Source organism: Dendropsophus ebraccatus, chromosome 8 (genome assembly GCF_027789765.1).
Source record: "Dendropsophus ebraccatus isolate aDenEbr1 chromosome 8, aDenEbr1.pat, whole genome shotgun sequence".
NCBI lineage: Eukaryota > Metazoa > Chordata > Amphibia > Anura > Hylidae > Dendropsophus > Dendropsophus ebraccatus.
Window position 1 is genome coordinate 60491409 of NC_091461.1, and position 12408 is coordinate 60503816.

The 12408-nt window shown below is 39.9% G+C and overlaps 1 protein-coding gene across 1 annotated transcript in view; it reads left to right on the plus strand.

The window, feature by feature from the left end:
- Positions 1-1346, plus strand: part of SPOCK2 (SPARC (osteonectin), cwcv and kazal like domains proteoglycan 2) — a 128261-nt gene extending 126915 nt beyond the window's left edge. Inside the window, exon 10 of the mRNA XM_069980544.1 lies at positions 639-1346. Within this exon, the coding sequence (XP_069836645.1) occupies positions 639-784 (146 nt within the window). The 3' untranslated portion in view covers positions 785-1346. The remainder of the gene's footprint in view (positions 1-638) is intronic.
- The last annotated feature ends 11062 nt before the right edge of the window (positions 1347-12408 follow it).

Genomic DNA, 12408 nt, shown 5'->3' on the forward strand with positions numbered 1-12408 from the left:
CATGTCCCTGATCTCTGGATTGATGCTGGTCCCAGCGGTTGGACCTCCACTGATCAGCTTGTTGTCCCCTATCCCATGGATAAGATCTTGATATGGGAACACCCCTTTAATGTTTCCATAGTGGCTTTCTGCATTTCTCCACCATTAGTCTATTGAATCCAATGATAAAACTGCAAAAAAGAAATGGTGAAGCGCATTCACTTTAAAGCCAGGTTCACATGCTGTAAGACAGCGGCCGTTCTGTGTCACATCCGTGTCACAGAACGGCTGCTGTCTGTGAAGTTTAACCCTGTTGAACTTTATTTCTTTTGAATTGCTAATGCTGCCACATTCGGGTGTTCCCACCTTTCAATTAATCATTGCAGACAATGTAAAGTGTAGCCGGGGCCATACTTTACATTGTCTGCACTGTCAATTTAGTGCGGTTGCTATTCAATGAATAGCGGCCGCACAAAATTAACATGTGTATACACTCCAGCCGGGTTTCCATAGAAAACAATGTTGTTAGATTTATTTATTTTTTTGCAGGATTCACTAACAACGGCCTTTAGTGAAAATATACATTGTGTGAACATTGCCTAAGCCTGACAACTAATTTTAGTCATGAGACCAAACTATTGTCCTATTTTTTGTTCTAGAGGACATCGTCGGATTCTCTGGCGATTTTGGAAGTGGTGTCGGCTGGGAAGATGAAGAAGAGAAAGAAACAGAAGATGCTGGAGAGGAGGCAGAAGAGGAGGAGGGAGAGACAGGCGAGGCAGATGATGGAGGATACATATGGTAGACCCTAAGCAGCACAGCCCTGTATGGGTGATGCCACCAAGTTTGGAAGACTGCAGTAAATAGTAATCAGATGCCACAGTGATCAGGAAACACAGCTGAATGTACATTATACTTCAACAGAAATAGTGTGTGTGAGCATGCAGGTGTGCCTGTTGACTGACTGCTTTGAAATTTGCCGCTCATTTCTGACCCCATAATCTAAGTGAGCTGTTCTATGGTAGACCAGAGAAACACATTCATTTTCCTCTAAAGACATGGCGTTGTTGGTATATAATCTAACATTGGAGTACAGTATCTTATTCATTATTTCAAGAATCAAGCACACATGTCTGGGACACACTTAGTCTTTAAGTGACAAGCTAGGTTTTGCCACAGGTCCTACGTGAACAAGCAGGACGTATATTAAACAGTGTTTCTGTAGTAAAAAGAGGAGGAAAGGAAGTACTGCTATGTAGATAGACCATAAGAACAAATATTCCAATGTATATTTCAATGTTAATACTTCTTTAGCTTGTCCCTTCTTCACTGGAGTTTTACACATTGGATTTATATTAAAGTGTCACTGCTGTTATAACTTTCAAAATCTAAATCAACAGTAGATATGATATAAAGCAAGTTTGCAAATTACATCCGTTATTTTGTTTAGTTATCATGCTTTAAAACAAAGCTATACTTGCCAGAAATTCAGGTCCAGTCTCCTGAAGGCAGATGTTCTGACTTGTACTAGGGAAAAAAAAAAAGACTAAACACAGAAATTCTGGCCAGTACAAAGAGTCACGTCTCAATGTGTCCATCAGTCACATGACTGCTTTCTCTGCACAGATGACCTAGAAAACACTGGACTTCCTGTGTCAGACTCTTTGGCAAAAAAAGAGTCTTAACACAGGAAGTGCCGTGTTTTCCATGATAACTAAAAAATAAAATAATGAATGTAAATTGCAAATTTGCTTTATATCACATCTACTGTTGATTTAGATTTCGAAAGTTGTAACAAAAGTGACACTGTAAGCATTAATGTGAGATTTGTGCTTGGTGATGATTCCATGTGAACTGTCCCCCCTTCCTCTTATAACAGTAATGTCTCAATGCTTGGGACATAACGACATCCTTATTTAGATTGGTAGTAACATCATTTGTAGACCCTGAGCCACAGCTGGTTTCCATTTCTGAATTTGCCGACGTCTACTACTAGAGCTCCCTTATCTGTACAGACACGTTCATCTTCTGCCGTTAGTAATGTGCAGCCTGTGATCACGATAAATGATCCAGTTAGATCCACTGTGCTCAGTTTATTTACTCTTTTTTTGTTACATCCTTTGACAACAGAAATACTGACATATATTATCACTTTAGTAGTGTACATAAAAAGTCAAAGGGGGCTTGGACAGTTACAATATTGCCATATTATATTATGTACTTATGCTACTTCTGTGCACCATAGGATATACAGTACATAACAACAGTCTGGCAGGCCCCTTTGCGTAACAGATGCTGCACAAAGTTTTACCAAATTGTGGCTATATAAAACTAGAGAGTTGGACACAGAATAAGAATTTTGCATTATAGCAGTCTATCCTTATTATGGATGTATACAACATTGATCCATAATATAGTGTTTTACGTAGGTCTTTAGGTCCATCATTTTCAGCATACTGTAGAGAGCTCTAGAGAGTGTAGAAAGCTATGATGACTTTCTTTTGTTGGGATTTAATAAAACTTACACTTGGTAAAAGATTGAGTAGTTTCCTAGGGGAAACAACCAGATTGTAATTCTAATTTATCACTATCCCATTTTTAGGTGTCAGTGGAACATTAAAAAAAAACTTTTGATGTGTCCTGAAGACAAGTCAAAAGTTTTAAATGGTTGGAGCCTTGGTGTTCAGGCCTTCATGGAGACTGAGCCCTTGACTCACTGCCATCTCTGTCTTGCTGCAGAAGATTGCCTTCATATGTTTACAATGAAGACCGTGTCCTGCAATGAGGCGGTAAAGACAGCGAGTCAGGGAGTGCAGCAGAACATTAGCTCTAACTAACAATTCTGAGGGTCTAATTAACAATTGTGAGGACTAAACACACCCACACCCAACCAGTTAAAACTTTTGACATGACTATAGGCTGTGTCAAAGTTTTTTTTCATGCGATTGACCCCATTTAAATTAAAGCTGAAACCTCATTGGCTGATGTAGGCAACTCTACCAGTTTTGATAAATCTCCCCCATTATGTCCAATAGTGCATGAGGCTAAGCTGCAGTACCTGACGCAGCCCTTTGTGACCCTGTATTGAAAAAGAAACACGGATAAAATCTTTTCTAAATCTTGGCCAGGTCTTTTAATAGTTTTCCCGAGTGCCATAAATGATCAATAACATATTACAGAACAGAATTGTGGCAGACCTAAGGAGCCATATAGACCAACTCTATCAAGTCCAAATTAAAGTAAGGCTGATATTGAACAAAAATGCAATATATACTTTGCCTATCGGGTCTTTAATAGACTCTTCAGAGAGATGTTGAAGCATTTCTCGATTTACTCCTCTTTTACACAATACTAGAAAGTGAAAAGGACAAAGATTCACATTAAAGGGGATATAAATTAATTGATTTCAATGGGATTTCCTTACTTTTTAACCACTCCTGTGGCTTAGCAGCTTGTTAACAAAAGAATCAATTTGGTTGTGTGACTTTTCATCCTGCCAGCTAAATATTGCTAAGTCCTGGCAGGCAATTGTATTGGGAGCCTTTTCAAGAGTTGCTTTATAATGTTCATTCTGCCTCCATTCTTCCATTGGGATTATTCATTCTTCCTCACTCAAGTCATACATCGTTGTCTAAAATGTGTGAACAAATGTGAGCCCCATAGAAATGCATGGCACCTAAGTAACCCAATGTTATTTAGAATACTGGGGAATAGTGATTTCTACTGCCTCATGGGGGTTAAAGTTCCATCCTCACCATTATAAATTAAGCCTTTAGGCTTGAATGAGAGGTTGTGAGTGTAATAATACTATTACTGTCTATTCTAAAACTGTGTACAATGAGAAAGGATAAAGTATATTACTAGAGACTCCTATATATAAGCAAAATAATAATTTATATTCCTCTACTACTATTTAAAGACTAGCTCAGTGTGTCTTCTATAGTCCTTAGAGGGTGTTCCTATCTAGAAAGTTTATGGCACATGCCATAAACATCCTCCAGATGTGGATCCCACCTCTGGGACCTGCAACCATCTTGAGATTGAGAAGTCTGGCTCCCTGCTGCCTGCTTGTGGTTGAGAATCTGAAAACAGCCAAGCTGTCTGTACACAAATTGTATAGCTCCCATTGCATTTTCCAGAAACAACACCTCTCCTTTACTCGGCGTAGGTGTGGTTTTACAGCTCAGTTCCGTTTAAGTGAATGGAGTTGAACTGTAATACCACACACAACCTGGGGACAGGGATGATGGTTATTTTTGCAAGAAAGTAGCTGTACTTTTTAAAATTCTGGATAACCAAGTTAAATGGGAATACACTATTAAGGCAATATACTAGAGAGTGTAGAAATGTAAAAATATAGAGAATGGGGATACTGTTGAAAATGGAGGCATGGGTATAAACTGATACTGGGCAGCAAGAATATATCATTATTATTATTATTATTATTATTATTATTATTATTATTATTAATTGGAAAAAAGTACAGGAGGCTTTCTTTTAGGACAATAAGGGAGATTTATTTTTACTGTCTTAAATTGAGATAGCTTAAAACTAGACCAGGGAGGCTAAAGTTGCCATGTCAGCACATTCTGTGTAATAGATATGGAGCATGTTGCGGGACGTGTCAGGCATTTTTCTTTTTCCTATATGACCTATTTTTTTTTTCTTATACCAATATCATGTGACTCCTCTAAGCCATGCCTCCTCTGGCAAAGTGTTCAAAATGAACCAGAATTCTGATGCATTTCGCTATGTGAATTCCCCATTGTGTATTTCAGTGATCTTCTCGACATATATATTAAATGTTTTGTAATAAACATCAATAGACTGTTCATATAAATGTGGTAAGCATGTGACTATAGTGACTGCCATATAAGACAGACCTAGTCATTGACTGTGGTGCCTGATTGCTAGATTTACCTACTATGACCTGAATTCACTTTACACCCTACTATGCCTACTATGACACTGTTTAAAGGGGTTATCCAGCGCTACAAAAAACATGGCTACTTTTCCCCCTTTCATGTCTCCAGTTCAGGTGTGGTTTGCAATTAAGCTCTATTTACTTCAATGGAACTGAGTTCCAAACCCCACCCAACCTGGAGACAAGAGAGGGGGAAAAGTGGCCATGTTTTTGTAGCACTGGATAACCCCTTTAAATCAGAATGAAACCATGTTACAATACTTAAACTAGTTATAGGACACCATGGCATAAGCTTAAAAGTTCCTTTAACCTTCTCACCACTGGAAATATCACTCTGGCATTGATCAGTCATTGATACCATTAACTGATTTCCTCTTCTGTATAAAAACACACAATGGCTCAAGTCCTGGTTTATCCCCAGCGGGAAAATATCTTTACTAATATTTGGATGTTGAAGACTAACCCAACACCTGCAAAGTGTACCATGTGACCAGCATACATACTGTACCAAGAAAATGGGATCTCAGCGTCAACCTTTTACTCCCAATAATATGTTCTGGCATTGTTCTGTGTGAAACACTTGAGGACTTTTTAAGGTTTCCTGCCCATACAACCATCTGAATGAGCTCTTGGGGTGTTGTATTATAAAAATTTATTTCATGTGTGCTTGATCCTCTTTTTTATGTGCTGACCTGTTGACATAGAAGGTAGATCTATGAGGGTTGCAGAACAATTGCATGCATGTATCCATTCAAGCCTTTAATATACATAATTGTGTATCTTAAAGGTGTTAATCTTTTTCTTTTATTCTGTGCTTAAAAACTAAAGTCCTGAAAGAGTAAAATAAAAATCAAATACTGCTTTAGTCTAAAAACATGTCTTACCATGTGCAATACCTTTGGAAGTTAGATTAAAACCATGTGTAGGTACTAGGACTTCAGTTTGTATATTTATAAGTGCTGACATTGTATCTCTCAGTAATTTTAGATGTAAAAAAAAAATAAAAAAAAAACAGTGTTAGAATGTATATGTACTAATAGGGCGCCAAGTTCAAATGTTTAATGATTCTTGCTCGCCGATATAATTCATCACAGTTCAGGCGACCCTCACAGTGTCTTTAACTGCCTATTACCTATGATTCAGTGAAACTGATATACACTCGCAAAAGTTGAAACATATTTTTAAAAAATAAAAAAACAATTTAAAAAAGTTTGGCGTTTTACAGTTGCCTTGAAAGTTATATTTTTTCCACATCTGAAAGTATGCACCAATAAAATAAGAACACTGTTATTATGTATTGATATCCTTTGTGAATTCAAATGGACACTGTTACTTCAAACAACTTTCTTCCATATGAAAGCCTAAAAGAGTCCTAACATTTTAAATCACTTAATTTACCTAATTTCCCCCTTACCCAACTATCCACACTGTCCCTGAAAGGTAAATCAAGGCTTATTTCCCGTCCCTGACTACGCATAAAGTTCATAGAAGCTGTATCTTGTGTAAATACTCTCACTTCTAAGAGTAAGGCATGTTTGACCTCACTTACTGTTAATTTATAAACATTGGGACTTAAAATAAACTGATGGCAGAAAGTATACAGATTTGTAAAGTCTATTTAAAAAAATCTCAAGCCTTCCAGTACTTATCAGCTGCTTTGTGTCCTGCAGGAAGAAGTGTATTATTTACAGTCTGACACAGTGTTCTCTGCTGCCACCTCTGTCTGTGTCTGAAACTGTTTAGGGCTGTAGAAAATCCCCATAGAAAACCTCTCCTGCTGTGGACATTTCTGGAAAACACCATATCAGACTGGAAAAACAATACCACCACTTCTTTGTAAGTCCAGGCCCCCTACAAGCTCATCAGGCCGGCAGAGCACGGAGTAGGGGAAGCAATGATACAATGATGATAAACAACACAGACAAGATTTTCAGGTAACTACATTGCAATTTTTTTTTTACAAATATGACTCCTTATCCCATTATTAAATAACATAGTAATTAGAGATTAAAGTGTCACTGTCGTGAAATTTTTTTTTGCAGAAATCAATAGTCCAGGCGATTTTAAGAAACTTTGTAATTGGGTTTATTATCCGAAAAATGCATTTTTATCATGAAAAAGCAGTTTGAAGCTCTCCCCCCTGTCTTCATTGTTCTCCTATGGAGAGAGCTAAAGAAAAGACCAAAACAGGAAAACAAAGAGTTAATTTACAAATCCCTCACGGGATATCTCCTGTGACAGTCACCAGTGACCTGTCTGGGCTCAGATTACAGCTGTCACCCAGCTCCGTGCCTGTAATCCTCTGTTATCTGCTTTCTGCTGCCGGCTAACTCCCTCCTCCCTCCTCCCCCCTCCCCTCTCCCTAGAGCAGACAGGGTACGTCTCCTGCAACAAGTCACAATTTTCAGATTTTTTGGAGTGGATGAAAAAGAGGAAGGAGGGGGGGACCTGGGAAAAGGCTTTTTACATGCAGATAATGGCAGATTTGGCTAATAAACCCAATTACAAAGTTTCTTAAAATCGCCTGGACTATTGATTTCTGCAAAAAAAAAAAAAAAAAAACGACTGACTCTTTTAACGAATTTACAGTAAAAACAAAGCAAATAGCTTCTTTAGCAAATTTGCTAAATTTGTAAATAATTAGATTGACATTACATGCTGCATGGCATGCATGGCCTATACCAGTGGCTGTACTTGAGCTTGCCCTAATAAATATATCACACAGAACTCCAACTGCACAGAGATTCTCTATTTCTTGCTTGACTTATTGAGGACAACGCCTAAGTACTAGTAAGTGATATTGACAATACAAGGCTTTCTTCTAGGTCACATATCACAGGTCTGGTGATTGCAGGTTTGAATTACACTTGAAATCAATTTTAAAGGTGACTGTAATACAGAAGCTGACAAAGTACATATAAGCTTGCTGGAAGATCAGAACACTTCTTTAGCTGACTGATTTTTTTCTTAGATCAAGAGCACTATAAAGCCAAAGAATATTATTAGATATATCAAAGACGACAATTGGATGTGCTTTATAAAGTTACAGCAACTGACACCACATACTTTTGTACAATAGTTAACCCTTTGAGGACCAGGCCCAAAATGACCCAGTGGACCATGCAAATTTTGATCTTTGCGCTTTCATTTTTCCCTCCGCCCCTTCTAAGAGCTCTAGCACTTTCAGTTTTCTATCTACAAGGCCATGTAATGGCTTATTTGTTACAGGAATAGTTGTACTTTGTAATGGCGTCTTTCATTTTACCATAACATGTATGATGGAACCCCAAATATATTATTTATAAAGATATAAATAGGTGAAATCGTAAAAAAGAATGCAATAGTATGGGGTGTCATTTTTTCCGCCATGATCTCTAGTTTTTAATAATACCATAATTGTGAAGATCGGACGTTTTGATCACTTTTTATTATTTTTTTTTTTATATAGAATGTAACATAAAATCAGTAATCCGCACACTTTTCCCTCTTTTCGTGTACGCCGTTCGCTGTTCGCAATGACGCTTGTTATAGTTTAATAGATCAGACAATTACGCACGCTACGGTATATTATATGTTTATTTATTTATTTTTATATGTTTTATTTGCATAATGGGAAATGGGGGTGATTTCAACTTTTATTGGGGGAGGGGTTTTGGGGTAGTGTATTGGTGTTTTTAACTTTTTTTTATACATTTTAAGTCCCTTTGGGGGACTTCTACATACAATACTTTTATTTTAGACACTGATGATTGCTATGCCATAGGCATAGCATTGATCAGTGTTATCGGCGATCTGCTCATTGAGCCTGCCTGTGCAGGCTTAGTGCAGCAGATCGCCGATCGGACCGCACGGAGGAAGGTGAGAGACCTCCGGTGGTCCGTTTTACCGATCAGACCCCGCAGTCACACTGCGGGGGTCCCGATCAGTAAGTGACAGGGGACTCCCCCTGTCACTTACACTTAAACGCCGCGCCCGCGCCGCGATCACGGCGTTTAAGGGGTTAATGACACGCGGCAGCGCGATCCATACCGGTGAGGTCCCGGCTGCTGATTGCAGCCGGCCGCCACCTGCTATGAAGCTATGAAGCGCTCTCCGCTCCGGAGCGCGCTTCATAGCTCAGGACGTACCGGTACGTCCAGGGTCGCCTAGGGGTTAAAAGCAAAGTAGACTAAAGTAATAGAACTACCCTGCACAATACAGCTTTGTTTTGCTTCTTTTAATTCTTTTATTCACATTGGCTAAAAAGAAAACATGTTCATCTCCGGTAAATCTGGCAAAAACCATTGTGGTCAAAAGACCATTGTCAAAGCTAATATAACTAAATATTTAGTTGAGTTCAAAGATGTGACTTAAATAAAACACTGGGACATTTACCCCAACTGCCTAGTCTTTTATTTATCTTTTTATTTATTTTTTCAAAAGTATAAAAATACAAAATTCTGTATTAGGGAAAATCCCCACACTATTGCTTACATCATATTCTTGATACTTCTTAGTCTCAAGCGCAAATGCATCAAGTGCAAATACAGCCTAAGTACTTAAAGTAGCAGTCCAGTTTCTTTTTTCTCCCCCCCCCCCCCCACTGCAGGCTATCCCATATACCTACCAATGATGATCAGTGTCCTGTGGCACTGCTTTGCTCCAGTCCTGCACCACCGCTGGGATCCCACTGGCGGTGATGTCACAGCTCTTCTTTCTATGGGTCTATTGAAGGCTGGAAGTCAGGGTCTCCAATGCATCTCTATGAGAGCGCTCTCATAGAGTTCCTTTGGAGACCCTGACCTTCAACCTCCTAAGCTTCAGAGCTGAAGCGTAAGAGGTCAGGGTCAGGTGGGTGCCAGCAGGATTCGAGCGGCACCGTAGGACCAGAACTAAGCCATGCTGTGGGACTCTGATCATGATTGGTAAGCAGGGCAGTTTTTGGGTAATTTTGGCAACAGGGTGAACATTGATAGAAACCCACGAACCCCCCAACCTCTCCCTCCCCCCCTCCCCCAGACCTCACTCAGTTTAGCCCTGGAGAAGGAAGGGGAGGTTTTTATCAAGATTCCGGTTACTAGGAAGAAGCAGTGTGTGTATTACGGCATAGAGTGGTGTTGCACTCCCACCAAATATTGTTCTACTGAATACAAAATCATCATTCAGGGACTCACAGGTGATGTCTTTTTTGATCTGAGGCATCAATTTCCTTTTCTTTTCTATCTGGCTTAGACCTCCATGATGATTTGTTGCAGCTGTAACTCATTTCTTCAGAACCTGCCAGACAAACATCTTAGGCTCCGCACTTTTCCAGCAACTTCCTACCCATTTTCCCTCCTGTAGGGTCCCATACAGTATTAATTCTGCTGTTTGGTTCAGTAAAGTCAGTAGGTATATGGATACCCTGCTGTGACCCCATATAGTAATAATGCCCCCTGCTGTACCCTCCATATAGTAATAATGTTTATTGTGCCCTTCATAAAGTAATAATGCCTCCTGCTGTACCCTCCATATATGAATAATATCCCCTGCTGTGCCCCATATAGTAATAATGTCCCCTGCTATGCCCTCCAAATAGTAATAATGCCCCCTGCTGTGCCTCCAGATTGTAATAATGTCTCCTGCTGTACCACCATATAGTAATAATGTCCCCTGATATGCCTTTTAGATAGTAATAATTTCCCCTGTTGTGCCCCCATATACTTATAATGTCCCCTGTATGCCCTCCCTATAGTAAAAATGTCCCCTGATGTGCCGCCATATAGTAATAATGTCCCTTTTGTGCCCTCTATAATGTAATATTGCCCTTATTGTGCCCTCCATATAGTCATAATGCCCTTATTGTGCCCTCCATATAGTAATAATGCCCCTATTGTGTCCTCCCTATAGTAATAATGCCCCTATTATGCCCCCATAGTAACAGTGTCCAACATAGACACACAAAAAACAAAACCTTATACTCACCTAACCCTTCAGACAGGGACTCGGCCTTCCTCTTATCTGGTTCACTTCTCTACTCTCCAGCCTGTGAGCCACCTGTCAGCAGGCATAATGACGTCATCACTGCACCTGCCAGTGGATCCCTCTGCTGGAGAGAGTGATCCAGAAGGGAGGAGGGGGTGGATGCTTAGGTCGTCCCAGAGAGATCAGGGAGGTCTTAAGGGAGCAAGGCTGGTGCTGACATCACATGGGGTCCGGGCGCTGAGTGCGGATAGGCCGAACGCGGAGTGCATGTAGTCCAGGTGCTGTCGGGCACTGCAGGTCAGCCCCTAGCTGTCAGCGCCCCGCACAGTGGTGCGGAGGTGAAAAAGAAAACTGGACTGCTTCTTTAAAGTGTAATTTCAGGTAACTTTTTAGGATAAGCTGTCGTGTGTATGTACATAAAGAGCAACACTATATATGACCATTCACTAGTACAGTTGTGCTCAAAAGTTTACATGACCCGGAAGACTTTGCTTTCTTGTTCCTTTTTCAAAGAACATGAATGATAAGACAAAACCTTTTTTTCCGCTCAAGGTTAGAGGTGAAGGGTGGGTAAAACCATTTATTGTCAAACTACTGTGTTTTCTCTTTTTAAATCATAACAACCAAAAACATCCAAATGTCCTGATCAGAAGTGTACATACCCCAGTTCTTAATACCATGTATTGCCCCCTCTAACATCAATGACATCTCAATGTCTTTTGTGGTAGTTGTGGATGGGGCTTTTTATTTTCTCAGATGGTAAAGCTGCCCATTCTTCTTGGCAAAAATTCTGTAAATTCCTGGGCTGTCTTGCATGAACTGTGTGTTTCAGATCTCCCCAGAGTGGTTCAACGATATTGAGGTCAAGAGACAGCCACTACAGAACCTATACCTTTTTCGGCTGTAGCCAATGACAGGTCGATCATGACAACCAAAAACATCCAAATGACCCTGATCAAAAGTTCACATGCCCTGGTGATTTTGACCTGATAACATGCACAGAAGTTTACACAAATTGACAAACATTTTGGCCATATCTGCCAGGAAAATTGTTTGGGATGCAAAGTAAAAACTCACATATAACATCAGCTAAAAAACAGGACTCTCTGAAAACTGGTGGTATGGGCATTTCAAGATGCACAATAAGGAGGCACTTGAAGAAAAACAGGCTGCATGGAGTCATCAGAAGAAAGCCATTACTGGGCAAATGCCCCAAAGTATCTCGCCTACAATATGCCAAACAGCACAGAGACAAGTCTCAAAACTTCTGGAAAAAAGTAAAAGAGTGATGGGACCAAAATCAAACTTTTTAGCCACAACCATAAAGTTACATGTAAAGAGGTGTCAACAAGGCTATGATGAAAGGAACACCATCCCTACTGTAAAGTATGGGGGTGGATCGCTGATGTTTTGGGGAATCCTGGAATCCTGGTCAAAGACGAAGGAAAGATGAATGCAGATGTTATCAGCAAATACCGGAGGTAAATTTGCACTCATCAGCCTGGAGGCTGTGCATGGGACGTACTTGGACGTTCTAGCATGACAATGATGCAAAACACAAG